The 26,559-nt window shown below is 56.0% G+C and overlaps 11 protein-coding genes across 11 annotated transcripts; 3 read left to right on the forward strand and 8 right to left on the reverse strand.

The window, feature by feature from the left end:
• Positions 1 to 573: 573 nt before the first annotated feature.
• N657DRAFT_639352 (uncharacterized protein) lies at positions 574 to 929 on the reverse strand. The gene has a single exon (XM_062791760.1). The coding sequence runs from the start codon at positions 908 to 910 to the stop codon at positions 602 to 604; it is 309 nt and encodes a 102-aa protein (XP_062652615.1). The 5' UTR covers positions 911 to 929; the 3' UTR covers positions 574 to 601.
• Positions 930 to 2,010: 1,081 nt separating this feature from the next.
• Positions 2,011 to 2,865, reverse strand: N657DRAFT_562970 (alpha/beta-hydrolase; the record flags this gene model as incomplete). The annotated part of the gene is made up of 1 exon (XM_062788175.1): positions 2,011 to 2,865. One exon carries the CDS (start codon positions 2,863 to 2,865, stop codon positions 2,011 to 2,013), a length of 855 nt encoding a protein of 284 aa, XP_062652616.1.
• A 1,062-nt stretch (positions 2,866 to 3,927) lies between these two features.
• N657DRAFT_43492 (class I glutamine amidotransferase-like protein) lies at positions 3,928 to 5,210 on the reverse strand. Its single transcript, XM_062787356.1, has 3 exons — positions 4,532 to 5,210; positions 4,329 to 4,462; positions 3,928 to 4,265 (listed from the first exon to the last, which is right to left on the reverse strand). Exons 1-3 carry the CDS (start codon positions 4,989 to 4,991, stop codon positions 4,197 to 4,199), a joined length of 663 nt encoding a protein of 220 aa, XP_062652617.1. The 5' UTR covers positions 4,992 to 5,210; the 3' UTR covers positions 3,928 to 4,196.
• An 837-nt stretch (positions 5,211 to 6,047) lies between these two features.
• On the reverse strand, positions 6,048 to 6,751 carry N657DRAFT_639354 (uncharacterized protein). Its single transcript, XM_062791761.1, has one exon. It carries the CDS (start codon positions 6,457 to 6,459, stop codon positions 6,067 to 6,069), a length of 393 nt encoding a protein of 130 aa, XP_062652618.1. The 5' UTR covers positions 6,460 to 6,751; the 3' UTR covers positions 6,048 to 6,066.
• Positions 6,752 to 7,084: 333 nt separating this feature from the next.
• On the forward strand, positions 7,085 to 8,575 carry N657DRAFT_639356 (uncharacterized protein). The gene is made up of 2 exons (XM_062791762.1): positions 7,085 to 7,973; positions 8,045 to 8,575. The coding sequence occupies exons 1-2, from the start codon at positions 7,314 to 7,316 to the stop codon at positions 8,441 to 8,443; spliced, it is 1,059 nt and encodes a 352-aa protein (XP_062652619.1). The 5' UTR covers positions 7,085 to 7,313; the 3' UTR covers positions 8,444 to 8,575.
• Positions 8,576 to 9,381: 806 nt separating this feature from the next.
• Positions 9,382 to 9,782, forward strand: N657DRAFT_562524 (Cyanovirin-N; the record flags this gene model as incomplete). Its single annotated transcript, XM_062788143.1, has 2 exons — positions 9,382 to 9,514; positions 9,586 to 9,782. The coding sequence occupies 2 exons, from the start codon at positions 9,382 to 9,384 to the stop codon at positions 9,780 to 9,782; spliced, it is 330 nt and encodes a 109-aa protein (XP_062652620.1).
• A 724-nt stretch (positions 9,783 to 10,506) lies between these two features.
• N657DRAFT_629870 (uncharacterized protein) lies at positions 10,507 to 11,592 on the reverse strand (the record flags this gene model as incomplete). The annotated part of the gene is made up of 4 exons (XM_062790932.1): positions 10,507 to 10,538; positions 10,598 to 10,779; positions 10,949 to 11,133; positions 11,425 to 11,592. The coding sequence occupies 4 exons, from the start codon at positions 11,590 to 11,592 to the stop codon at positions 10,507 to 10,509; spliced, it is 567 nt and encodes a 188-aa protein (XP_062652621.1).
• Positions 11,593 to 11,997: 405 nt separating this feature from the next.
• N657DRAFT_43590 (uncharacterized protein) lies at positions 11,998 to 13,027 on the forward strand. Its single transcript, XM_062787360.1, has one exon. It carries the CDS (start codon positions 12,269 to 12,271, stop codon positions 12,857 to 12,859), a length of 591 nt encoding a protein of 196 aa, XP_062652622.1. The 5' UTR covers positions 11,998 to 12,268; the 3' UTR covers positions 12,860 to 13,027.
• Positions 13,028 to 13,194: 167 nt separating this feature from the next.
• Positions 13,195 to 17,757, reverse strand: N657DRAFT_563435 (uncharacterized protein; the record flags this gene model as incomplete). The annotated part of the gene is made up of 2 exons (XM_062788212.1): positions 13,195 to 14,499; positions 14,575 to 17,757. 2 exons carry the CDS (start codon positions 17,755 to 17,757, stop codon positions 13,195 to 13,197), a joined length of 4,488 nt encoding a protein of 1,495 aa, XP_062652623.1.
• A 1,705-nt stretch (positions 17,758 to 19,462) lies between these two features.
• Positions 19,463 to 21,313, reverse strand: N657DRAFT_629872 (uncharacterized protein; the record flags this gene model as incomplete). The annotated part of the gene is made up of 2 exons (XM_062790933.1): positions 19,463 to 20,688; positions 20,755 to 21,313. 2 exons carry the CDS (start codon positions 21,311 to 21,313, stop codon positions 19,463 to 19,465), a joined length of 1,785 nt encoding a protein of 594 aa, XP_062652624.1.
• Positions 21,314 to 22,333: 1,020 nt separating this feature from the next.
• On the reverse strand, positions 22,334 to 24,138 carry N657DRAFT_676577 (uncharacterized protein; the record flags this gene model as incomplete). The annotated part of the gene is made up of 2 exons (XM_062795907.1): positions 22,334 to 24,071; positions 24,131 to 24,138. The coding sequence occupies 2 exons, from the start codon at positions 24,136 to 24,138 to the stop codon at positions 22,334 to 22,336; spliced, it is 1,746 nt and encodes a 581-aa protein (XP_062652625.1).
• Positions 24,139 to 26,559: the final 2,421 nt, after the last annotated feature.

The raw sequence follows: 26,559 nt of genomic DNA on the forward strand, positions 1-26,559 counted from the left end.
CTGGAAGTGCTCATTTTGCCCTTAAAAGTCGCCTCTCTGCTCAAAGGGGTCCGGAACGGGTAGTGGGGTGCCTGTCGCTCTGCTGCTTGATAGGGCTCTCGTTACGGGAGGAAATCTTCGCTTGTTTACATGTAACTCCTTGGGGCTTAGTAGCGCCTCCTATTAAAGTTAGCGCTGAGGTTCTGAAGTGCTTGGACGAAGCCGATGTAGTTGGTTGGCATACCTTGCTGGCTGTATAAGAGCTCCGCTAATTCGCTGTTTAGAGACCGCTCGAGGTGGTCGATTTTCATGTCGTCTTGCTAGGTGGAATCGCCGCTGTCTGAGTTCCTTTTCAACTTTGGAAGGTTTGCTGCAAAGTTCTCCTTATCCTTTCGCTTTAAATGCGCTAGTCTACTGCGCCCCGATCGATGGATGTCGGGGTCGGCGAAATGGTAGGTTAAGTGCCTAAGGAACTTGTTGTGTAGATTAGGTAGGTACCTAGGCACCGTTAGTCGAGCTGCAGGTAGAAATCTGATCGCGTCTGCCGCGGGCGGACGCTCCTTGCCTCACTTGCATTCCTTACTTAGGCTCCGCTGCGTTTTGATTAAGCCAAGTTGACAACTCAGGGCACGAAAATGTCGTCGCCAAACGACGAGAGGCAGTACCAGAGGTCTGGGCCGACTTGGAACTCGGCATACAAACCAACAAGGTCATCGACCCTGACGCGTCTTCTCAGATCCCACATCTCATCCTCCTTCAGTTTCTGCGCATTATCGAAATACACACCCTTCTCTCGACTCTCTATTCTGTTAAAGACCACATTGTTCGCCCTCACCACCGTACAAAAGTACCCGCCCCTCTCCCTCGACTTCATATCGTCTACCACGCTCTCCAAGCTCTCCTCGTCGACGTGGAAGAAGAAGGTGTGCATCGCCGTGCCAGCCCTTGCCATGGTCGGCTTGAACACACTGCCCGCAAGCTCCCACCCGCCCGGGCCCCGCTCCACCCACTCGACGACCCGGCGGCTCGTCTCGACATTGTCAGCGCCGTCGAGCGCGGCCGGGTCCTCGAAGACCGTCTAGCGCATGCGCGCGTAGACGTCCATCAACCCGGCTAGCTCAAAACGCTCGCGGGCGTGCCCCCGGACGAAGGCGACAAACTTGTCCCACTTCTTCTGGGACCGGTACGTGCAGCAAAACTGGACGAGACTCCAGGTAGTGAGCCTGTATAACTCGAGGGCGTCCTTGATGGTGTGGGCGCCGCCAAGTGGGGATGCGACAAGCTCGCGCGTGGACTTGGGCTTGTCTTGGTGAGCCGGCTGGGCCTCCTCCGTATTTTGTATGGCGGCGGCTGGCAACGACGACGCTGTAGGATCGGATCCAGCTTCGATGGAAAAAAAAGGCGGGAGCCCATATATGAAGAGGAATGAGCCGCCGTGGGAAAGAGGTGTGGGCACGGGGGAGAAGGCCACGAACTGGCTGCAACCGCGCTATTACCGTACGTGGGAACCTGAAACCATTATGTGATTATGGCTGGGGTGACTACCTTTGACGTGTCGGTAGAGGTGTGGCGTCGCGTTCGCATTGCAGGTTTTTGATAGAATCAGCTTTGGCGATCAATCAATAGATATCACACTGGTCAGACTGTGAAGTTTCTGCAAAAAAAAAATAAAAATAAAAATAAAAAAAAAACTAAAAAAAAATGGATCTAGTTGACGAAATGCCATCAGAAGCGTCGCAGGGTTGTAGAAAAATCGGTGTGAACTGTGAAGCAGAAGGGCTGTTAGATCAAAGGTTACAAACAACTTCGACTAACTAATGTACTTAGTCTTCTCCCATGGCGATCAACAACCGCACAGAGAATCAAACACTTTTACCACCTTTCAATTCAATCCACTGCTTTGACGGGGAGAGCTTCTTCCAGCGCATATCTCAGCGGTCATTGCCCTGCAGGTTTCAACACATGATAGACGTCCTGACAGCGTTGCAACTAGCGAGGATATTACTCGATCGTATCTCGGCTATATTCGCACTAGGCGGCCGACATCGACTCTAGAAACCGCACGATATCGTCCAGCTCCTCCGGTTCCTTTATCCAGTGTCCTTCTTGATCTGCCCCTGAATACTCGTGCCATTCAACGTTCAGGCTAATTTTACCCAGAACAACAGCTGCCCGCCGCCCCAAACTGACATTTACATAAACATCGTCAGTTCCATGGCCTAGGAACACTGGAACTGACAACAAGCCATGCTGGGAAGCACTCGGTTCCTGTAGCGTCCTCCGTGTTGCGCCAGCCATTTCCTCCACGAAAGCATCAGAGTCAGCCTCTCTGGCGTCAGCCCGGATGGTGTCTTGCTGCGCCTGAGCCTCCTGGCCAAGGTGCCGCTCAAGCTCGTCAGCGAACGGGAGCCAAGTGCTCGCCCCAACAAATCCCCCCAGACGTCCGGCTGAGCCGTCGGCACCCGCACAGAGCAAAGACCACAGCCCGATAGCACCTCCCTGGCTCATTCCGCCCGGCACCACCTTGCCAGAGGCACCGCCCAGCCTGTCAACCTCTGCCTCAAGCAGTCGGGTCAGGTAGCGCACCGAGTCCCGGATCCCAGCCTTTTGCAAGTCTCGCCTGGCCGTGGGGTCCGTCAGGGAGTGCGCCCCAAAGCACGCCGGCATGTCTTCCTCAAACACCGTGCTCCACAGCTCAGCAGACGACGGGAAGACCCAGCGCCAGGACCCGAGGTGTTCTTGCAGTGTCTTACCGGTGGAGAGCTTGGACTCAAAGAGCTCCTCGGCGAATTCTTCGCCAGTACTGCCGCGGCCGTGAAGGATAATGATAGTGTGGGTGTGCGGAGCGCGAGGCTCTACGACATGGATGGGTCCGAAGTTGGTCATGGCTGGTTTCTGAATGACGCGGCGTGACGGCGAGCTTGATGTGGCCGTGTGGAAGGCGAAGTTGAATTTGACCAGGTAAAAGGAGGACTGGAAGTTCGTCAAGGCGAGACTGTGAGAGCTGGCGGCCTAAGAACGTAGCGGACTTTGGCACCTAAGAATGGAAGTCGTGTGGGAACAAAGAGGGGCACTGCACAGGACAGTGTACTGTATAGTCGCTTCGTGATAAACAAGCGCTGGAATTCATGGATTGAAGCCCACTCTGCAAGCGCCCCGTCGGCTGTTGGTCCAGATTCCTCGAGCAACGAAACCTTGCTGCGCGCCAAAGTTGGTGTTTGACAATGACCGCCTGCCCGCTTTCACTGTTTCATCCTAGCCACCGGTCAAGGAGTGGTCTCAATGGAATATTCAACTCGCCATAACCCAATGGCGTCTGTTGGCAGGTATTCAAGCCAGTCGGACAGTTTCCCATGCGCGTTGATTGTAGAGAGAGCTTTGACAAACTTCCAATGCTCCGGATACCAGCCGTTCAGTTCCCAATCCAGGAGCATGGTGACTCGGATCTCGCTTTCAGTTTGGTCAGGCGCGCTTCCCCTTCCGTCGGCTTCCCACTTGACCATGATGTTTCTTGGATGTAGATCGCCGTGTGTCATCACGAGCCGGTGGTCGTCTCTCATCGCGGACCGGATCATGGTTATCCAGGCAGTGGCAGATCTCCCAAGTTGGTGACACAGGAAATCGTTGAATTGCGCTTCAATTCCGATCGCGCGCTCACTCAGGCGTTGCTGTCTCCTCATGTCCTTGCAGATCGCGGATGTGAACCCGCCAAATCTTGGCCTGTCGCCCAGATGCGGATCTTGCTCTTTGGGCAGCCTTGCCTCGGCCAATGGCCCTCTGTTCGTGGCACTACCGCTAGTAAAGCTAACTTGACCGAGTATTTGGGTTGGTTCTAATTCCAAAAAGTAATAGTGCGATACATCTTTGCCTGTTGTGTTCGTTTGCACGTAGGTACCAAGTGTTGGAACCTGCAGGGCGACGACCGCTCAGATATGCGCTGGAAGAAGCTATTCCCAGTCAAAGCAGTGGATTGAATTTTTAAGGTGGTAAAGTGATTGATTGACCATGCTGTTGATGGGCATGGGAGAGGACTAAGTATGTAAGGAAGAGGGGTTGCAGTGCTGCCACCAATCAACCACCGAGGTCCGTTGAATGCAGCCATCAAGGCGGCTTCGTTCCGACACCAAGAAGCCCTGGAAGTAGGGCGGAAGGCATATTGACAGCAAGACCAGGACCCCTCGTTATACGAAATAGGAATCTCCACTTCTCAGTGCAGATCATGCCGCTGCGTCGGTGCCAACCGGCCTGACGCAACTCTCCAAGCTTCCGTTCGTATGTCCGGGCACCTATCACTCCGTTAGCTTGGCTTCCACCAATGAGAAAACGAGATGTGAGGAACATGAACCCACGTCATGGACAATCGAAAAGGGATCCCAGTTGGGGTCCGTGTGCGGGGCGTACTCGATGCCATTCATAGTCCGAGTGAGCACCGGGTCGTTTTCGCCGTAAAGGTGCTTCAAGAAGGCGTACATCATGTCGATTCCTAACCATATCCCATCAGCCTTGTCACCATCTGCCTCTCTGCTTTGAGGGAGAGCTGGCTGGCTCTTACCCGAAGCCACGCCGGAACTGGTCCAGATCTTGCCGTCCTGCGTCCACCGGGCACTCGGCACCCACGTCACGTTCGGGCCCTGGCTGGTCACCGACTCCCACGAGTTCTTGTTCGTCGTCGCCCTGTGCCCGTCCAGGAGGCCCGAAGACGCGAGGATGCCGCTGCCCGTGCAGACGCTGAGCAGGTACTCGAGCGAGGCGAAGCGGTTCCGCAAAAAGGTCTGGATTGCCTTGTCGTTGCTCTGCTGCAGCGCCACGGTGCCGAACCCGCCGGGCACGAGCAGCACGTCCAGGGCCGGCGCGTCGAGAAAGGTGTGCGTCGCGGTGAGCTTAGGCTGCAGCATGAAGCCGAGGTCCATCAGAGGTTGTCCTGGGGCCATGAGGTGTGGCGGGTAGCCCGCGCTGACAGGGCCTGTCTCCTTGGCGATGATTGAGAGGGTCATCTTGTAGGTGGCTGACATCTATGGTTGGGATATCAGCTAAGTCGACCAACGCTTGCGTGATATGTCTGCTTCAGGCGCTGGGGGCATGGATTCACCGAGAACAAGAGCTGCAACGGCCCAAAAACATCCAACGGTTCCCATCCAGGAAATATGACCTAGGTGGCCGAGTCAGGATAGCTCAAATCCAGTCGATATCAGCTCGTTTGACTGGGAAGACAAACAATTCCAAGGGAGAGTGTCCGCCGTCTATTAAGCTCGTGCTCTGTTGTGTTCTGTCCAAGGACAGAGGAGAGCAAGAGCCCTTGCATAAGAGCCAAAACGATGATGCGCATGTTTCTGATGAGCAATCCTGAACCCAAGTCTGAAGATGATAAAACAATAAAACGGCGTCTCGGTTGAAGTAAGATGAAAAAGTGACAACAGCTGTCGAGACTCGAGAGGGGGACACATCCGGACCATGCTCTTTATACTCGAGGCGGTAGTCAGCTCTTCTTCGAGTTCCTCTCCTGATCCCTGGCTACAACCTCGTCCCAGAAATCAAAGCAGCGTTGCAGCGCTGCGGCATACGCATCTTGGCAACGCCCGTCGAGACCTGGTTGAAGCCTGGCGTCGTGGTGTCTCACATGATTTCTCAATACACTTCCAGTACTGTTGGAGCGTTGCAATGCTGCATTCGTGCCCGGTGCCAAGCAAAACATGCTCAATCTTGCTCCCGCTGGCGGGCGATGTCCGCAGTTGATTCTGTACGTAGTAAGACGGCGCAATGTCCTCCTGGACTTGGGAATACCCGACGTGGATTAAGCGAGAGCACGGTTACCGAGGCACATATGTAGATAGTGGTTTAAATCCTCCTCGGCACTCCCAGATTTGGGTCATTTGACCACCATGCGTTGACCATCCCTCCTGTTTGTGACTTCTGTGGTAAGCCTGTCGTCTTCTGCGAAATCAGGCGCATCTGAAATCCTCCAGTGCATCTCTCTCAACTAGTTCTAGAGTGGTATGAGCCAGCCTCAACTTTCTTGCCAAGTTAGCATGTTGAATTGAATTCTTGTGGCAACTGCATGGACATCTCACATTCTCGGTCATGTCATTTTTAAGCCGCCGATATGCCCCTCATGATCGAGACCGTGGCCAGTGACGCCAGGACAACGCGTAGCAAGGAGGCCCTCTGGCTGTTCGGCGCACTGGAGTGGAACATGATTGAGCTGGAGATGTTCGGATCGCGGTCGTTGACTCTCAAGCAGGACCTGAATTCGTGCTTAAGGGTGTCGTCCGAGGCATTGGAATTGATTCCGACACCAGGCGAGATTTGACACCATAGCCAGCAGGATTCAACAAGCTGAACCGGGTATGGATCGCAACAGTCGGCTATCCAAGAGTCCGATGCGTTTTGACCTGGGATGACGGCATAGGTGATGTTTTCTGGGATGGCCAGATTCGCCGGGATCGAGTCCTTGGGGCAGTTGGAGGCGCTGAGAGACGACATGGTGTTAATGTCGACGTCGATGTCGATGCATTCGATTGAGGGAGAAGGTGATGTTATTGTTGTGAAAGCTCAAAGAAAGAGGTTGAAAGAAAGGACTAGAAAAGTTGGAAAAGCTTTGAGAATATGAACAGATCGGTTCTGTTGCGTTTGCTCGCAGAACCAGATGATAGTGAAAAGTCATGTCTTGTGCTCCCAGACAAACCGGCTTTGCGTTGGACTTGTGGTTTGATACGGAGATCCATGGGGCGAAACCAACAATCAACACAGCCAGCAACTTGCTCCCGAGTTACTTGAGTGGCCCGAGACTAAGCCTCGCAAAGATTTGTGTTGCACCTTCCTGTAATGGCGAAGTCGCCATGTTCGCGGTGCATTAGGTTGCGCACGCGCACAGTGCAATCACTGCAATGAATGCCATCATCCATGGATAATGGATGTTCTTCCAGGTTGGGCAACGCGAGATATCTAGATCAGCCCAGGCATTGATTACACAGACAACGCATCGCCCCTTTGTCCAACCCCTCTTGCAGACTACTGATGAGAGAAGTACCTAGTACACGGCATCACCATCGGCATACTAGTGTTGCTCGTCGGAGTCACATCATGTCCTGAACCATCAACCTCTCTTGTCGTGACCACCTCAAGATGACACAGATCCGTAAGGCGAAACGTTCCTTCAACTCTCCGCATGCTGGCACGAGCAAGATTATCAGATATAAAAAGTTGCAAGTGTCTCAGCCAGCGGGGCCTTAAACTAATTCACTAAACTTGAATAGTTACCCAAGGTTTACTTTCTTTAGATACGCGGTGAGGCTACATCCCCGCAGTTTGAGACCAGTCTGCGGGACTCTACAACAATGAAGTTTTCTGACGCGCTGCTCGCCATCGTTCCAGTCGGCTTTGCCGCTGCTGTGCGACACCAGGTTCGTCAAGGCCCTCAAACGGTCAATGTTGTCCTGCAGCTCCGCAAGGCCTCCACCGAGGCCTCTATCGCGGTGCAGAACGCAGACCGTTCCGAAATCCTCCATTATGGTTGCGGCACCTCTCTCAGCTCCGGTGCTTTCCAAAAGCACCCGATAGCTTTCAACGTGGACCGCGACGGCAATGGTGCAGGCAACCTCAACATCGGCCCGAACAGCTACCTCATTCATGAGGACCCAGAATTCTCTGGAGGCATATCCTGTGCCCGCCTGCATAGCAACACCGAAATGATAGTGACATGTGCAGTCACTCTACCAGCGAGCGTTCACCTCGAGCCAGTCGACCAGGATCAGAAGAATTTGCCCTCTTGTTTTCCAACCAGCACCTTCAGCTTGGCTGGCATCTTTGAAGCCCTGGAAAGAGACGCCTTGGACCGGCCGCCGGCGGCAAACATCACCACCGACGGACTACTTCCTCCTCATGGAGCCTCGGCAGGGCTCGATAAGCGCCAGGGACCATGTGCGATCTGGACGCCCGGGACCAGGAGAGTCGGAGACGGCAACCCGCACCAGAACCCTTTCAACATTCAACTTAGCGTAGGCTCGGGCTCAAGCTCCTTTACGATGCAGCTTTCTTCAGGTTAGGAGGCAGGCTAACAGCGTCAAAGGAAAACATGCAGTGCGATGCTCAGCGCACCTGCGCGATCCAGTACGGCGAGTACAGGTCTTTTACCGTCGGCTTCAGCGCCAGCGCCCAGCTTACCCAGTGGATCAGCGGCGGCTTTGCTGTCGAGCAGTCAGTCCAGACCGGGAACAAGTATACATGCGACGGCAACCCGGGCGATTTTTTCTGCGTGTGGCGCAAAGTCGGGCAGACAGCATACACGGTCCAGAACGTCTTGTACAATGCCTGCACCGGCGACTCGCCCAGCAGCTCCCCTTTTATTCTGTGGTCGCCCAACGCAAACAACAAGGAGGGCTGGTTCTATTGCGTCTATGGCCGACAGTATTGTCGCAGCGCCGGTCAAGGGTGGCTGGACACAAGCGGGCGTGCTGGTGGCCCCTGAGCTTCCGGGCTACGGACCATGGAGCCAAACTCAACGACGGTTCCATGAAGCCTACAAGTCAACCCTGGTTTGTTTGTTAGCGCGGAACTTGAGTAGTCCAGGCATTCTTGGTGCAGTCATGGAACGGAGAGCATTTTCAAACTTCCTCCGCTGATATCCCGTCAAGCTCAACGTGATGTGATGTTCCAGGGTTGGTGGCAACACGGCGCCCCAGGCCCGGCTTGACCTACCTTCGCCGAACTGAGGCCATCGATAATTCCGCCCATTACTGGGACCACTCCTCGGCTGGCCGGCTGTCGGATGGATCGCTTGGCGCCGTCGGCGGGCCGCGGCGGCACCGACGGGACCCACGTGTATTGCCGGGCTCTACCACCAATTTCATCCCGTTACCTATACGGTCCACCACCACGACTACCAGTAGCACCAGCAGGAGCTACACAAACCACAGACTTTCACAGCAGCCCACCTGCTACCCACACCTTCCCCGCCAAATCCCACCACAAACACCCACACCATGGGCCGTCCAGGGTCCAGCGAACCTCTCAGGGAGCGACACGGCAAGGGGTCGATCTCGGCATCTCCACATCGGCGGCCGCTCGCCGCGTGTACTCCGTACAACGAGGCTAGAAGCGGATCTTCAGTAGAAGCTGGCTCAGGCCTCACCTGACGCTCGTCTGCCGTACCTGCCACAAACCGGTCGTTGCCCGAGCGAGATGCCATGGGGCTCTGGAGGCCTCCCTCAGGTCGGCCTTTGATCTGACCCTGGTCTCGAGATGGAAGGCACTGCAGGCGGGCACTCCGTTGGGTGAGGAGCATAAGTAGTCCCAGTCCTCTCCCGCCCTCCTCACCCGCCGGTCTTCTTCAACAATCTTCCATCGCATCGCAGTCCAACAAACCCTCTCCATTTCGCCGCAGTCTCTAATTCAAGACAAAACATCATGTCCTTCCACGCTTCAGCCCAGGACATCCGTGTCGACGACGGCCATATCCTCAGAGCCCGCCTCACCAACCTAAACGGCGAAGAGGTGGATGCCGAGCTTGATCTTAACGATTATATCGGCAACAATGATGGTAACGTGGACTGGACACCCTCGTCCATCGCCCACTTGGTAGGAGCTGCCAACTTATGACATACTCCATAGGCTCTTTCGAGTGGGGCGGCGTGAACTTTTCCGAGAGCGCCGAGGACATCACCTTCTCGCTTGAGGGCGGCGATTCAGTTCCCGTCCTCCGTGCTGGCCTCAGAAATGCCGACGGAGAACTTGTCTACCGGGACATCAACCTTGCCGAGCGTATCCACAACAATGACGGCAGCTTTTACTTCGGTGAGTCACGTTAGCAGTGCGGTCAGTGGAAGTGGCCACCGGTGTGCTAACTTTACCTAGAGTAAGAAGACCACTGTCGAGGAGTATGGAAAAGGCATGAGCGGAGCAAGGAGTTAGTATAGTGTGGTCAGATAGCGCTGCAATAAGGTGCCCGAGTTAGGGTTTGAGCCATGGCCCAGTCAAAACAAGATACAATTCAACCCTGGTTTATTTCGTTGAGTGCGGAACTGAGGTATTACACCTCGTCTTCATTCACTTTGGTCTTCTTGTATTCTTTCTTCCCTCTTTTCTTTCTTCTTCTTCTCCCTCCTCTTTAAGATAAGGTATCCGTAACCTTGAGCTTGTTGAAGGGGTCAAGCTTGGCATTCCCGGTCACTGTACTTTTTGAGGTTTGGTCATGGCAAGGGTTAGGGTCTTGGCATGGGTGCTTTCAACACCCCTATTTTCATTCATTTGCGGGGCGCTCACACATCAGAGCTTTCCTTTGCTTGCTTGGATGATGCATCATGCAATACCTCTCCCATGGGGCGATGACGAGGCTTGCAGTGTTGAGAATCAACATCTGCCACTGGTGGGAGACTAGCACTGTGCAAGCGCACATGTACAAACGACGTCGCGTGGAGGTCGCGTCGCGCCCGAACATCCTATAAAGCTTTGCCCAGGACTTACCTCAGCTGCTTTTTCTCCTTTACTCTCCATCTACCTTCAAACTCTTGACAAACGAAGCCACATCAGCATTCAATCCTCATCTCTGTCACGGACCAGCATAACTTGATCAACAATAAGCATTCTTGTCCACCTCAACCGCCATGCTTCGTCGACCACTTACAGTTTTGTCCCTCTCCCCTGAGGACATCGCCGACTTTGAAGACCGTGCCGCCGACCGAGCACGCGCTGCCGAGCTCAAAGCACTCAGACAAGCTTCCGAGGCACGCGCCCGAGCCCACTATGAGGCATCGTCCGCTGGTGCCGCTCTCCGGAGACACGTGCACACCACACCTACTGTTGGACCTGCCGCCATCAGATACAACAGGGTTACTGGCGCTGTCGAGCACCAGACAAGGAGGCCGCTCACCAGCCCACCGGATCACCAATTCACCAACGACGAGGAGGAAAGTGAAGACTCCGAGGTAGAAACCTCATACTACGCCAGAGCTCAGGCGCAAGCTTCACGCGTCACCAGCCTTGGGCGGGGTCAGATCTCGCCGGCACCACCGCCCGCACCACGACCTCGCCGGCACTCCGATGAAGAATATGACAGCGGCGTTCATAACGAAGCGCCAGGCCGCACGCGAACGCCAACCCCGCCACAGCAAACGTCACCCCCGCCACAGCGGGAATCCAGGCTGCGCGGCCCGCCCATGGCTGCATTCGATCGGGGAGGAGATGCGCCTGCAGCGGCTATTCGAGAAACACGCCCACGCGGTGCACGTGGACATTCAGCTGTAGCATCATCCCCGCCACCGCGCGAGAGGCGCCTGCGCGTGCAACAACAACATCAACAAGACCAAGGTGCCGCAGCAACCCAACAACATCCCGCAACGACTGCCGAGCCACGTCATCGTGAGCACCGGCGCGCAGCAAGCGGCCTGCCGGGACCCTCATCATCAGCGCCATCAGCCACAGTCACAACACCAAGCACCGAGCGGGACCCACAGGCCGCCGCAGTACCACCACCACCGGCGCGTGAGACGCGCTTCCGCAGCCACGCGCCCACGACATCAACAACAAGTACTTCTCGAGCAGCCTCTGGTGCGTCAGCACCAGCATCAACAGCATCAGCAACAGCATCAGCAACAGCATCAGCAACAGCATCCTCAGCATCAGCAGGAGCACGCCCCACCGCTCCAGCCGTCACGCCCGAGCAAAGGCCGTCGCAGCGGAGCAGGGAAGAGCGCATGGCACCTGCTGCGCCGCGGAGGGGGAGGGGCCACATGCGACATCATCAGCAAATGTGATCGACACTCGATGTTCCCTACACCTCTCCACAACGAAAACTATTGGGAGATATAGATTTGGAGTGACATGGTATGGTTATCCGAAGGGAAAGGGATGGACGGAATGACAGACGGATTGGTATTATTTGACCAGCGTACGGTTATGAGATTGAGGAGTTGGATGTGTTGTCTTGTTGAGAGAAAGATGCCAGGGTTGGGTTCTTCAGGAATTTGCATACAACGGCTTTTCCATTCGGAGGTCATTTCTACGTGTCTGGCTAGATTCGGCCTCGTGTCAGGAAACTCGGGGTTAATGGGAAGGGTTCGGGGGCATGGTCGGATGTTCGGAGGGCCAAGGTAGTCAAATGAACACGCACTTCAATGCATTTCGGATGGTTTTATGATGGATTTCGTCCTAGCTGCTTCCTTGCTTGTGTGAAGCTGCCCTATGAGAGTTGTGCTGGCGGGTCTGGAGAAAGGTTGGGAGCATCTCGCTGGTAGCAAGAGCAAATTATTGTTCCATCATCTGGATCAGGCTTGATCCTATATCGAGTCCTCGTCTCATGTTTTTCAGGTCCTCAATTCAAGGTCAACAATCTTTGTGTAACCGTACTTCAGGAACAAGAATTCAGCTACGACACCGATGGAACATGCAATCTGACACGACTCTTCACTCATATACTCACACACTAGCGCACAGCAGGTCACCACACTGGGTATCATTCCACCATCACCTAACGCAACTAAAAAACTGCTGCCGCTCCCGTTGCCAAGCGAACAAACAAGCAACGGCTGACGCTGGGTGCTTCATGTCGGCAAGCCTCCCTCCAGCCAGGCCCGACCCCTTGAGACCATCGCAGCCGGTCAGCCAGGTTCTGCTCGCTCATCTCGACAACGCATCCACCGAGGCCAGCCCGTTTGGGCCAACCTATCCACACAGTTCAATTCCAGTCCAGTCTAATTCGATCTTCTCTAGACCCGGGCTTCCCATCTCGACCATTCCCCGCCCTATCAACAATCGCCCCCAAACCCAGCCAAAAACCACCTCTGGCCGGCGGGTCCTTCATACGAAGAAAGTGGTATTACAAGAGACTGTACCCCAAAGCCATATCCCCATTCTTTTATATGTACCCCGACCCGTGAAGACGCTCTGAACAAGAACCGGGAGCCGGAAACCGAAACGCCTTGCTGTGATGAATCGATGCATACTTATGGAGTGAATGGGGCCTGGCAAGGACAGAAGCCCAAGTGCCTAGCTTGTCAATTCCTGCTGTTTTCGAGATCGTGTTGTTTCTGGTGCCACTCGCTCGTATGGCCAGCTGATGAAACAGAGGCAGGCTGGAGTGCCGCGAGCCGAGCTAAGAAGCTCCACACTTTAAGGATCCAGCAATGCTGCGAATTTGACCGGTAGACAGGACTACCAGACACCGCAACCCCCTTGGAACCGCCATATTTATCACGAAACGTCGCGGGACCGCAGCCTCCCCATCTACGGCGATGTCTGCGGCGGCGACGTCTGGGAAGGTGCCTTCAGTTTGAGCTTGATAACGCTCTTCTTGGGCTCAGCCGTCTCGACCCTACCGACCGGCGTGCTCGGAGGCGGCGAGTGATGATGTGGGGCAGCCGAGGGGAGCGGCTTACGCTTCTTATTCGCGGACTGAACCCCATGGATGATTCCCGGTGACGGTCGCGGGTCGATCGCGGGAGTGCCCAGAGCTAGCGGTCCCGCGGAGGGGGGGAAATCGGGAAGGGAAGGGAGCGGAGTGCGCTTTGCACCCGTTGGCGTCGCAACGATTGTCGCTGAGATGGCGGGGGCAGATTTCTCGACTTGCAACTTCTCCTTGATGTGGGCCGGCAGCCTGCCCCAGGCCCTGAACGGCACCGTGACTATTTTACTCGCTCGGCCATTGACGCCATTTTCAACCCGTGGCACCTTCTTTGGCCGGTCGACGCCGTCGCCCTCGTCGCTCTTCCGCTTCTTCGGCGGCTTGGGGCGCTTCTCTGCCGCCTTGGCTGCGCCATTCGGCTGTTGGCCGTGCGTCGCAGCAGGCGCAGGAGGCGACCCTGCCAAAGGTGTAGAGATCCGGGCAACAGGCACGACAGAGATGGAGTATGAACTCGAATGTAATGGCTCCATTACGGGGGTGGCAGGCATCGCCGGCCGATGGACAGAAACCGATATTGAGTCTTTCCGAGCAAGGCCACCCGGGGTAGGCGGGCCATCGTTGGGGGGACCGCTGAAGGACGGCCTGGAGCTGAGCTTTATTTTCTTGACCTCTGGTGGCTTGTCCCATGGAACAGGCGGCAGCGCGGAATCCATTAAGACCTTGTGCCGAGGATGAGTGCGGTAGTGCGTGGTAAATCTGATGATGCACTGCTTCTTGGCATATGGCTTGGCCTGGTTGTTTGGATCGAGTCTTCCTTCAACAGGAGCTTCTCTTGTGCACCTCCAAACCTTTGGATAGTTAACCGTCATGAGGAGCGAGTCGTCAGCCTCGAACATGGCCGAGCAGAGGGTCAACAGCTGGAACTTCTCCTTAACACCGATCACGGTCGACTCCAGAGCCTTCCACATGGCGGCCTGCAGCTCAGTGTTGCCCTTCAACTCCTCCTTTAGCGCCGCAAGCGCTGCCTGGATGCTTTGATTTCGAGTAGCGGCGAGCTGTCTCTGTTGGATTTCAGCCTCGCCCTGCTCGACGACCAAGCCTAGGGACTCCTCAATGGCTTCTTCGGACTGGATTTGGGCGGCCTTGCTCTCACCCAAGGCTACCGCCGCCATGCCTTTGCAGAAAATCTTGAAGAGACGGTCGCGGACAAATGGCGAGGGGTCAGTGCTCACGCACGCGAGGAGCAACTTCATAATCGACACCTTGGCAAGCATGCCTAGTTCGACGAGACACTCGAACGCTTTGATCCTGATGAAATCGTAGTTCCCGTCCTGCAGGTACATGAGGAACTCGAGTGGTTCGGTGCGGATAACCTTGGCCTTCATCAAGCGCATCTTGCAGTTCAGCGCTGTCGTCGTCCAGATGTTTTGGAAGGTTAACGTCCACTCGTCCATACGGCGGTACTTGTCGATCTCCTCGATTGTCTTCTCGATGAAGTTTTTGAATTCCATGTCGTCATCCTCGTCCATCCTAAGGCTCGAGTACAGGTCCTTTTCACTCTCCCACTTGTCCGGGATGATGGAGGTGGTGAGTGCGTCAAGCAGCGTTGCAATGTAGAACTGGTCGGAATAAACATTGTCTGAGTTGTCGTTGAATAGGAGTAAGTCGAGGAGGAAGTTACGCGCGTGCCGCGAGCAACGGCCATTCTCCCTGGTGCGCGCAATGGCGCCGGGAAGAGCACACTGGATTGCGTACTGAGCCTTGTCAAAGAAATCGTTGGGCGCCGGGGGAAACGTGACGTTGCCGTTTTTTCCAACCATTCGGTCGCAGAAGAAGTGCCGAAAGATCAAGATAAGTTGTGCCGTGCCAATGTAGTTGAGATCCGGATCGGCCTGCTTGGGGAGGTCGTCAATGGCCATCTTGCGAATGCCGTAGAAGTAACGGCGGTCAATCGCCGTCCGGGTCTCAATGGTGGAGGCAACGCCGTGCCGTTTGCCTCGCTGAAAGAACAGCATGGCGTCTTGATGCGCGACAACGTCCCTGTCTTGTTGCAACTGGGCCAGGTACATGTAGCCGGGCATGTCGGTCACCATTTCGCACAGCCATTCGAAATTGCAATCGAGCCGTATCCACTCGTAGGACTCCTGGTCCATGGCGGTCTGCACGCTTTCGGACCAGTCTTGGAGGCCCCAGTTCTCGATGTCCCTCGGAGTCGTGAGCACATCGCCTAGCATATTAAAATAGACGATGTCATCCTCCTGGATATCGTGCTTATCGGCGGCATTGCTGGCGGCGGCGGCCGTGGCCTTCTTGGTACGCTTCATTCGCTTGTACTTGGTATTGTAGGCGATTTGAAGCGTGGTCGCCACCTTGTCCTTGTCCGTGATAGCGAGGTAATGCTCATAAGGTGTACCATCGGCTTCGTGGATTCGGACGGTGAACGGACCGGTGAAGAACTTGGGCACTGTGCCAGCCCAGACCTCGTGCACCTCTTCCTGCAGCTCCTTCCAGAACTCGTCCTTCGTGATGACCTTGGGCCCGTTATCCCTGGCCTGCGTCTGGGCAATGGAGATGTCCACATTCAGGTTCTTCTTGTTGAAGCGCTGCTTAATGAGGAGCTTCGGGCATCCTGCGCCGTGCACCCACTGCTGCCACAACTCGTCGGGACGGTACTGGCTCTTCTTCTCGCATGCTTTCCGGAAATCCGCATCCGATAGCGAAGTACTGGCGATGGTGGCGTTGATGTTGGCGTTGGAAACGATCTGAGAGATGACGCGGACGATACCCATCGAGCCCGGAATCTTGGACATGCGCTGGTCGAGAATGAAGAGAACCAGGGGCGCCTTGAGAGACATAAAGTCCAGCTCAAAGTCGCCAAGGTGCAGGTACTCGCCAAGGTCATGGAGCGACGGCCGGTGGATATCCGTCTCGACCAGCTTATCGGAAAGGGTCTTGAGGTGGAATCGATACCAATTGTTGCCGCAGATGCTCCTCATGAATAGATCCGTCATGAACCATTGGATGCCGACGATAAGCCAGTAGTCTGACCGCTGGTTTGGCACGATATGAACGCCAAAGTACTGGCTTGCCAAGGCGTGCACCAAGGTTCTAGTGACGTCGGTCTCGAGGTCGATGATATCGTCCGGGTAGAGCAGCCGGTTGCTGCAGAGCGACATGGATGTCGCCGCCACGGTGTCCGGGATCATGTCGTCGACGAAGCAAAGCTTGTAACTTTCGAAGGGATACCGGCCGAACTCGGGCGCAAAGAAATCCGCTGCTCCAACAACCGGATCACAGGTATTGCGCACGTTGTCGGCCTTATGTGGGAGGCAGTAGGCATGAATCTTGGCCGCGTTGGCGCCGAGCTTCTCGTCGGCTTCCTCTGTGCGGCACTCCGACCACAGCTGGATGTGCTCAAAGGGACCGATGGCGAAGGCAATGTGTTGGGCCGCCGAAAGCTGCGACTCGAACGTCATGATCTTTTTCTTGTCATCTTCCGGATCAATCTGCTCCCCGGCGAGGTTGCCAGAGCAAACCACCGTCATCTCCATCATCTTGTCCTCTTCGGCAAGCTTAGGGGCAGGAGGAGGAGTAGCAGGTTGGTTTCCAAACTTCCTCTTCCTAGTCCCATTTGCCTGTTGCGGGCTTGCTGGCTGCGCGGCCATGGGTTGGTCAAACACGTCACCAAGGGTCCTTGGGCATTTGATCGAAATCTTCCAGGGATGTCTAGATCCCGGGTCGTCGACACATGGAAAAATGCAGGATGCAGTTCCGGGCTCAAGCGAGTGGCGTGTGTACACGTGAGTGTATCTCAGATCGCCCTCGTCAACGCCAACAAAGTGCAGGCCGTCGCGGATCTTCTTGGAGCGGAAAGGAATGGAGATCTTAATGCCACTCAAATCGTCATTCGGATCGGGCCTATCGAGGGTGGCATCTTTGTCGCTCTTCGAAGTCTTGATCTTAAGGGTCCGCCGAGGGCCGTCCTTGAACATGCCATCGGGGCGTAAAGACACCTTAAGAGCGCGGTCGGCTGGAAGGCAGCAGGGGTACGAGACTCGGTCTTTGGTAGGGACCTCGGGGCGCCGCGCGGGCCTCAGCGGCGCCATCCGCCTCCTCACGATGTGATGCTGTGCTGCACCGATCTGCCAATGGCGCGGGGTTTGAGAAAGATCGCACGGGTCCGCAAACGACGCGACCGTCTTGAAGCCATCCACGGTAACATTTTCAATGTCCACGTCGCATTGTCGCGCGTCCAACCAAATCTCATCAAGGTCCGGGTTTATCGTGAAGATGTGGATAGTCGAGACGCCCATGATGCTCTTGTCGCGGAAATTGACCTCGAGTTCGACATGCTGCTTCAAGACGACAAAGGGCTCGGCTCCAACAGGCAGCTCGGACACAACGGCGGGCTCGCCCGTATTCTCGCTCTCTATCGCGCCCGGCATCTTTTGAGGGTATTGGCGTGGCGTTCAGCGAGCTGAGGCGAAATAGCTGGCGCAAAAATTGCGTGGTTTGTGACTAGAAGACGAGCGGAATCGGTCGGTCAGCCGGCCTTTCGAGGCTCGAAATTCGGCGCGGTTCACTTGGTCATTGCAGAAAGTTGAAAGCGCCAGAAAAGCAGCTGGGAGCGGAAAGTGGGAGACTCAGTCGGATTTCGTTTGCCTCTTCCGAGCTCTCGCAGCGGATCGGTTTGCCTCTCGAAGGTGCGGGGACTCGAGGCAAGCAGATGCCGGGCGAAGACGAGTCGGCAATGTCGACCTGGCAAGAATGAAAGATAGCTGTAAGCGCTACAGAAGGACCCAGCGGGGCACATGCGAAAAAAAGGCCGCGCAAGCACTGGTCCTGATATACACGTAGCAGCACAAGCCAGCAACGCTGGCGTGACACGGATCCAGTCAAGCCACTCCTCAGCAACGCTTGAACGAGCAGTCCGGGCGCCGCTCAGTAGGGACTGAAAGACCCAAGAATGTCCGGTTCAAAGCAAATGACTAGTGAATGGCGAGATAGAGATGGGTCGCCGTCCACGGTGGACAACAATGACCCAATGGATAGTACGTGCAAGACGCGAGATTTCGCAGGTGCAGTGACGTTCGATAACGACCGTGCGCTAGCGCTCAGGCTTCAACTGGAAGCCGAAGCTCTGCCGCTCAGCGCCCCACATGCTTAAGTGGGCCCAATGTTATTGGTTCAATCCCCGCATAGTTCTACTCTTCACTGGAGCAACCTTACCGAGGTCCGCACCATCATGGATGCCACAGCTCGATCCGCAGCTGCAGCTACCAAATTCAAGGTGCTTATTAGTGCCGGCTCGACATTGGAGACCTCCGGTACAATTTCAACACTGGTTTGTTTGTTAGCGTGGAACTTGAGGTATTACACCTCATCCTCGTTCACTTTAACCTTATTTTATCCTTGCTGAGAGGAGAACAAACACACCATCTGAGACACGTCTGGAAGAAAGGCCTGATCAAGTTGCGAATGGGCAGCACGTGATCCGGCGGTATGAAAGAAGATGAACTTGGGACGATAGATATGATTACACCTATCTAGAAGAAAATACAAGGAAGGGCTTGATGGTGCATGAGGCTACATCCGATGAAAGGATTAGGGGGACCAAGGTGACGACTGAGGCAAAGCAATCAGAATGCATGAAGGGGAATTATTATAGGAGACACACACTTACCTGAATTGATGGTTTGCCGTACCAAGCACCAAGGTTCAACTCAATACCTGAGCTTGCAATCCCCTATGCTAAATAATTGAAGAGACGAGCAGGGCTCGAGACATACAGGGCAACCTACGAACATGCCCTGCTGCCTAGACCTAGATGGGAGGCTCCAACAGACTTCTCACATCACAGGTTATAGCCATCAATTGCCTCTTCCAAACGTACAACTGCGTCAGGTCAAGTGCCGTAGATAATGGACAGCATAGTCTTCCTTTTAAGAGGGCTGCCACAGCAAGCGTACCTTGAACGGCACGAGTCCATTTCTGGTTCTACGATGCTAGAAAGCGCCCGTCCATTCCCCCATCCCCGGCCTTAGAACCAGCTATGATACCCTCAATGTCTTTAAAAACAACGACCAATTCCTATACCAGGACACCAGTCCCAGCAAAAACAATGAATTCCGATATGCGAACCAGTGTTTATCACTTCCTCACCACCCTCCTCCTCCCCTTCCCTATCGCCGCTTCAAGCTCCTCTCTCTCAAACACCTCAGCAGGTAGCGTAAAGTCTCTCTGCTTCAAAACCGGCACAGGCTGGCCCCAGGCAAGCTTCTTGCGTCTCCTCGCGCGGCCGGTGCAGTCCTCGCCGAGCGTGATGACGTTCTGGTAGGGCGGAGCAAAATGCGACAGGTACTCCTCCGGCGGCAGCAGCTCCTCGGGGACCAGTTGACCAAAGATATCCCGCACCCGTCGCGGCTTCATTCTCGACGGCGCCCGCCTCCCGTTCCTGTACGTTGTCCGGCTCGCTGCGGCCGCCAGCACTTCCTCGCGGAGCTGCTTGGCGATGGAGGCGTCCACGTCGGAGACCTCGTCTGGCGGCTCGCCTTGCACGACGCCACGGCGCTTGCCCTGTTTCTCCTCAGCCTCAGCCTCATCCTCTTCTTGTTGTTCCTCCTCCTCGTCCCGTGCCTCCTCCTCTTCTTCTACCTCCAACTCTTCCCCACTCCCCTCCTCTTCCTCTGCCTCCACAACCGCCACCCTTTCCGTTCCTTCCCCAGCAACAGACCCCTCCCCCTCTTCCTCATCCTGGGGACCAGGCCCCCTCTCCCTCCCCTTTTTCCTCCCCCCAATCTTTTTTGATATCTCCTTGACCTCCAACCGCCTCCTCTTCTCCTCAGCCGCCCACCGCCGAAACTTGTCCAATATCCCCTCGCACCCCTTGATAAAATACCCCCTTGCCGGCTGGAAGGCTTGCCTTTTGCTCTCCGTCACGCCGCTCACGCCCATGACGCGCAGCCAGTCGTGGCCCTGCAGGGCATCCAACAGGCGCGCGATCTGGTCGCGTTCGTGCTGCGCGCGGCCCTTTTCCGTGTTGCGGATCGAGCGCTCCGAGCGGGCCTCGCGCTTGTGCAGCGGCCAGTAGAGCGTGTCCGGGAGCGGGTCGACATCGGCGGCGGCGGTTCTGGACGTTCTTGTTGTCGGAGGTCTGTTGTTATTGTTATGGTTGTTGTTGGTGAGGAAGCTAAAGTCGATGCGCTGTGCGTCATGGAGGTCGGTGAAGAGGGCGTCACTGTAGCTGCGGATGGGGTAGTAGGTCGGTGAAATTGTGGTGGTTGTTGTATGGGTATGTAGCTGTTGCGGGAGGGAGCCGTCAAGCGGAGCTGGGTCGGAGAGGTCGACTACGATGGGCGTGTCCAGGTTAAGAAGATCTGTAGCAGGTGGCAGAACGGTTAGCATCGATTGAATAGATCAGCAATTAATAGAATGCCACGTACGAGTCTCTTTCGGCTCGTTTCCCATGATCTGGTCGTACTCTGGGAAGTAAGCTGAGAGCTCACTTTTGAAGCGACTGCTTTCTTGTGACCTCAGCTTTCTGGGGCCATTGGCGTCGGTCTCAGTCGGCCGTAACCTGTCCAGCTCGTGCTTCAACCCATTGGCGACCTTCTCTTGATGTTTTGTAAGCGTCGGTTGCTCGCGGGAGCTAGCACGAGTGGGTTTCGGGCCATTGGCAAGAGAATCGCGATGGCTCGTTGGAGCTTTCGGGGCAGTGGTACCGGCACCGGCAGATGGTTTCTGGGCAGCCGGCACTGGTCTCGCGTCGGCAGTGTCCTTTGCGAAACGGGTATGTGACGACGGCCTCGCTGGAATCTCTACTGCAATTCCCGTCGTGAACCTGGCCTTCTTGGTCACGATGGTGTCGGAGTCGCGTGCCGAAGGGTCGAGTTGGCGCTTTGGGCGGGGTGCGCGGTGATCCTCCGAGTTGCCGAGCAGTCGACTCGCGAGACGGAGACCCTCTGTCCGTCTTGAGCGGATTACCGATGCGGTCATTGTCATTTTGGACAATTCCTTTCGCTCCTCGCGATGCTTGGAGCCAAGACCGGCATTGCTAGATGAACGTCCCATTTCAGGGTCGGCAGTGCTGGGGGCTCCTGCTGCTTGGCAGCTTTTTGAGGCCTGAGCAGAAGAGCGCGGTTGCCGTTTCAATGGGATCATATGTAAGGTACCTTACGCTTTGATCGCTGACTTGTTATGCAGAATTTTGTCACTGGGAGCATTTTATTTGCACAATTGACCTGGCAACTATTCCCTATTGTTTTGCCCGGTCGTCTATTGTCATTAAGCAGTATACTTTGGACGGTTTGCTTGGTCGGTGTAGCTAACGCTATAACCCCAACCCTTGAATGACCACCTTTAGTTCTCGTGACAGCAGTTCGAAGCCGCTTTTGATGACGGCGCGTCTGCCTCAATGTACTAAGAAAAAAAAAGAAAGTCAAAGTTTGGAATGTATACAGACTTACAATCGTGTAACACGCCTCCTTCCGCTCGGTCATTATTGATTTGAAGTTTTGCTGGCAAATACATGCATACAAACACTGTCAAGTTTACACCACGACTGCCTAATTCGGCACGCGCCTTCCGGACTACGACCAGAACAAGGGAGAGCACCAGTCACCTCTGCGGTTTGTGATGAGCCCAGCCAAGGTTGGTACCTGATACGATATTACATGCAAGGAACTCTATACCGAGGGACGACGGACAATCATGAGCTTAATCTCAATGCATTAAGATAACTATTAACCTCCAACGCCGCCCATCCCAAGTTTTCCAGTTTCCCCTGTGATGCACCGAAGCCGTGACAGTCATCCGATCCAGTCGTAACGTCATCAAGCCCAGCCATACAAAGCACATCCATTTATGTACAAGAAAAAGGGCCACCCAGTGGCCTGTCTATCGTGGACGAGTCACAGACCCTCCAACTTTTCCCTTCCCCAATTATAGACACAACCAAAATGGGGAAGAAGATTCGGAAACTGGAATCCCAATCCCAGTTCTCCCGTGTCCTTTGCTCTCTCATCAACAAGCGCCATACTTAACCCCCCTCTTGCCCACCTCCTTGCGCCCGACAGGACACTCCGGCAGGATCCACCCCCTCGCCCTCTTGGCCTCCCTCTTCTCAGCCAGCTGCGGCTGCGGCATCCACGCGTCCCTAGGCAGCGCCTTGCGCCGCGTCCCGTCGGCGGGCGCGCCAATTTCGGCCTTCCAGTGCGCGTTCCCGGGCATGGACTCGTCGCCCGCGAGCATGCACAGCCCCCACAGCGCCAGACACGCCGTCATTTGCGCCTGCTCGGGCTCGACCACACCCCCATCACTCTCATCATCGTCATGAGAGGCGGCAGCAGCGAGCTGCACAGACCCGACCTCGAGGAACCCGAAATGCGGCGTGCCCTCGGTCCCGTTCCGCACAAACACCAGCTCGATCTCGGTTAGGATAAACCCGTACCGGCACCCGTGCTCGCGCATGGCGTGGTGCAGGTGCGCCAACCCGCGGAGATACTCGACGCGCTTGATGTTGCCCTCGACGCGCATGCCCGTGTTGAAGCGGTCGAAGCTCTTGACGAGCCCGACGACGCGCGCCGACGGCTTGCCGCCGAAGATGGCGGCCGCCGAGGATGACTCGCCCGCCGCGTTGGCGACGAACATGCAGTCGGTGGCCATGCCCAGGCTGGCTGACGATGACGTCGTGGTCTTGGGCGGGACGGTCAGCTTGAGTGGGCGCTGGGAGCAGAGGGCCAGGGCGGCGTTAAGCTTGGGGAGGTAGTGTGCTGCGTATATGGCGTGCAGGGCCGATTCGGTTTCTGGGTGCCGCTGGGTGGTGGTAGGGATCGGGAGGAGAGCGGGAGAGATGGGTGTCGAGAGGCAGGCGGAGGCGCCGGGGAAGGAGAGGATGGAGGCGGCGGTGAAGTTGGTCCAGGGGCGGACCTGCCGGACGTCCCACCAGAAGTGCTTGGTGTGGGGGTCGCGGAGCGGGAAGGAGAGGCTGCGGACGAGTGACGGGGCGGGGTTGGGCGAGGTCAGGTAGGAATAGAGGGTTGTGGTCGGGGCGGCCTCAGGCATGATCGGGGCGGCGGCGGCCAATGGCGAAGTAGCACGCGGCACAAACTGCTGGTAGAGGAACGGCTCCGGCTGGGGCAGGGCTTGGGGATGCGGCGGAGGAGTGGGGCTACTGCTGGCCCGGGCCGGCACGTAGGCGGGCATTTGGTAAGCCGGGAAGTAGTTGTCAACGGTGACGTTGTCAAGGCTACATGAGGATGCCCGGCGGGAGTGCATCACGGATGATTCAGGGGCGAAGCTGACGGGGGAGCAGAGCAAAGGCGCCGGATTGCTGTCCTCGGCGAACGAGAGAGCAGTCGAGTATGAGATGGTCTCCGGGTTGGTGTGGCTACGAGTGTGCGTCGGGCGGTAGGCACTCTTGTTCGGACGATCCGGCGCCGGAGAGGTCCTGGCACGCTTCGTTCCCCGGGGAGCAATGGCGGAGGGGATGATCGTCTGGTCTTGGCTGCGGATCTTGGGGAGGAGCAACGGCCCATGAGTCCGGATGGGAGACCGCGCCGGAGTGGTCCGACGGGTGCTGGGGGCGGTGATCGAGTTAGAGGGCGACGACTCGAAGGAGTAGACGGATCCATGCGAGTGGGAACGAGCGTGGCCAAGGTTGTACGGGATCTCAAGGAGAGACGGATCAAAGGTGAAACTCGGAGGGGTAGTGGGATCGCATGGTGGGAAGGTGAAGTCGAAGGGGACACCCGCTGCCAGACTAGTGGATGCTCCGTCAATATCTGGCTGATACGGTCAACTCGAGAGCAGGAGACTCACGTGGACATGTTTATGACTGGTCAAGGTGTGTTGACGGACACACACACAGCCGATTACAGATTAGTGTGCAAGAGATGAAGCTCCGTGAGGAGGTAAGTAGGAGACCGGCTCCGTTGGTATAAGTGATAAGGAGACGGAGAAGGAAACGAGGTGGTCTGAGATTTGGACCGGGCCTCTGCAGACAAGTCCAGATGTTGGGGGACAAAGAATGGTATGTCTGAGGATGGGCTGACGAGATGCGACGAGAGGAGGGAAGAGAGGTGATACTTATCCTCGGCGACAATTACGGTCGGAACCATAGGCTACAGATGGCCGCCGCGATGCGGGCCCATGATGCACCAGCCGGCTCCCAGAGCGAGGACTGGATGCGGTGGTCTGGACACGGCTCATCGCATGTGGGTGTGAACCGTCAACCGTGGACCGCGAAAGAAAGAAGCGCGGAGTGGACCGCGATCCTATTCCGGGCCAAGGACCAGGGTCGAGAACTGGTCAAGCTTGGAGCTGGTACGTACCCGTCCTACCAGAGCTGCAGCTGGTGTAGCCCTAAATTTTTCGCAGATTGCTATTCGATCAAAAATAAAATCTGAAACACGGAGACAAAGCTTGCCATTTTGTGGGGTTGAGGGCGGATGTTGCGGCCCACACAGTAGCATGGAGACGCCCAAAACGTCGGACGACATGTTGAGACGTTGTTGAGGCGGAGCGCAAAGAGGGGTACGTACCTTGCCGCTGTCTACACGTGTACAGTATTCAGCGGCTCTGGGGCGTCAGATTAACTTCGTGGTTGCGATTTGGCCCAGGTGTGGCATTGTGGTCGCCCTGGGCCATGGAGATCGAGGGGATCATGGGGTGGTGGAAATCTGGATTCGCCCGCGTGTGATGTGAAGAATGCGGTGAACATCCTGATCATGCCCAAATTTGCAGAATTGACTGTCGAAGCAGGTGTCTGGCCCAAGCTCCTCCTTCCCGATGCGTCTTTTTTTTTTTTGTCATTCCCCCACGGCCGCTCACCTCCTCGAAAATCGAACGAACGACGAAGCAAGAGTCGAACATGACCTGAGCGTCGCAAGAGAGTCAAGTCTATGCACCTTCCAGCTCTCCCATTGGCTCGACTTCAAGTTAATGCAAGCCGCCTCTGGGCGTTTAGTGACTCATATTCGGACACCTGGCAAGCGTTGCATTAGTAGGCCTTGTCGCCGTGCGCCTCCACACCCTGCAAATTGCCGGGCGCCAATGGGAACTCAAGGACCACGGCGCGCTTGTGCCGCGACTTGGCTTGACATTCGCGGCTTTTGAGACTCGGTTCACGCTCCCGCGCGGACGTGGGCGTGTGTGGGACGTGGGTCGCGGGGCGAACGAGAACTCCAACGTCGTCATGGTGTGAGCAGCCACCGCTGTGGCTTTCCCCACGCCATCAAAGCTTCCCTACATTGCATTGAATATCGAGACATCTAAAGAGAACGAACAACCCCCCCCAAATGAACCGGAGCATCTCATCATTGAGAGTCCCTGGGCCGCGATTGGGCACCATCCCGCCTCGTAAAGGACCTTGGGCAGCTCTGCTTCGCAACGCAGTGCTGGTCTTTGGGTCTCTACCAGAAGCCTCTCCTCCTTTCGGCCGAAAACAACACGGGGATAACCCAGACCCCTCTGCTAGAGTTATTTTTGGTAAAGAATCTCAACGCCAGCATCCGCTGATCGAGATCTCATTTCGGCTCTGTCCGCTCGGACATTGAGGCTCCTGCTTTAGGGCTGACGGGTAGGCCTGATGACTTGCTGCAAAGTTTGACAGCGGTTACTGAGATTGCCACTGTTTGATGAGTGCCGGAGGCAGCCCGTGGTTGGGCGGCTGGAGGAGGAAAAGGTCACTTCGGTAGCCGCCCTGACTAGCCGCGGGCGCTTGCAAAGAGCTCAAATGTTTCGGCCCGTTATCCGCTGTTAGAAACTAGTGTGCTCCACCGGGCGATTCCCTAACAGAATCTATCCACGCTCCAGCCGAGTAAACCGACCAGACACGCGTTGTCTGAAGTTACCTCGATGAGTGCCACAGTAGACGGGCGGCTGCTGAATCCACCCCGAATCTCCCAAGCCTCGGAAGATTCCAGGTCCCTTTAGTAAAGATCCCCCTCTTTCAGATCCGATTGCTTCATCTTCCCGCCGTTGTTGCACTGCCTCATTCAGCTAACCGGGCGCTTACTCGACGTAACTACCTGACCCAAATGAGAGCTCCACCGAGGATCACCTCGGTGGCCGGTCAAGAACGGGAAGTCGCGTCAGCCTTCCTCGCTGAATCCGCGAGAGTCGACCTCACAGCACGGAATCACGTGCACCCGCGCATCTGTATCGGACGCCCACTCCCCGATTCGTCGACCCTTTCCTGCAAGTCGCCATGCAAGTCGCGCTGCTCGCTCAGCCAATCCGGTCCGCGC

Source organism: Parathielavia appendiculata (assembly GCF_033297405.1).
Source record: "Parathielavia appendiculata strain CBS 731.68 unplaced genomic scaffold N657scaffold_1, whole genome shotgun sequence".
In the NCBI taxonomy this organism is placed as follows: Eukaryota; Fungi; Ascomycota; class Sordariomycetes; order Sordariales; family Chaetomiaceae; genus Parathielavia; species Parathielavia appendiculata.

What these genes read in the sequence shown, in the direction of transcription:
- N657DRAFT_639356 (XM_062791762.1), top strand. Translation starts at nt 7,314, where the DNA reads ATGAAGTTTTCTGACGCGCTGCTCGCCATCGTTCCAGTCGGCTTTGCC. An exon ending in CTTTCAACATTCAACTTAGC is followed by an intron (nt 7,974 to 8,044) that starts GTAGGCTCGGGC and finishes ACAGCGTCAAAG; the next exon opens with GAAAACATGCAGTGCGATGC.
- N657DRAFT_43492 (XM_062787356.1), bottom strand. Translation starts at nt 4,991, where the DNA reads ATGTCAGCCACCTACAAGATGACCCTCTCAATCATCGCCAAGGAGACA. An exon ending in CAGTTCCGGCGTGGCTTCGG is followed by an intron (nt 4,463 to 4,531) that starts GTAAGAGCCAGC and finishes GGATATGGTTAG; the next exon opens with GAATCGACATGATGTACGCC. An exon ending in CCTTTTCGATTGTCCATGAC is followed by an intron (nt 4,266 to 4,328) that starts GTGGGTTCATGT and finishes ACGGAGTGATAG; the next exon opens with GTGCCCGGACATACGAACGG.
- N657DRAFT_43590 (XM_062787360.1), top strand. Translation starts at nt 12,269, where the DNA reads ATGTTTTTCAGGTCCTCAATTCAAGGTCAACAATCTTTGTGTAACCGT.
- N657DRAFT_639354 (XM_062791761.1), bottom strand. Translation starts at nt 6,459, where the DNA reads ATGTCGTCTCTCAGCGCCTCCAACTGCCCCAAGGACTCGATCCCGGCG.
- N657DRAFT_639352 (XM_062791760.1), bottom strand. Translation starts at nt 910, where the DNA reads ATGCACACCTTCTTCTTCCACGTCGACGAGGAGAGCTTGGAGAGCGTG.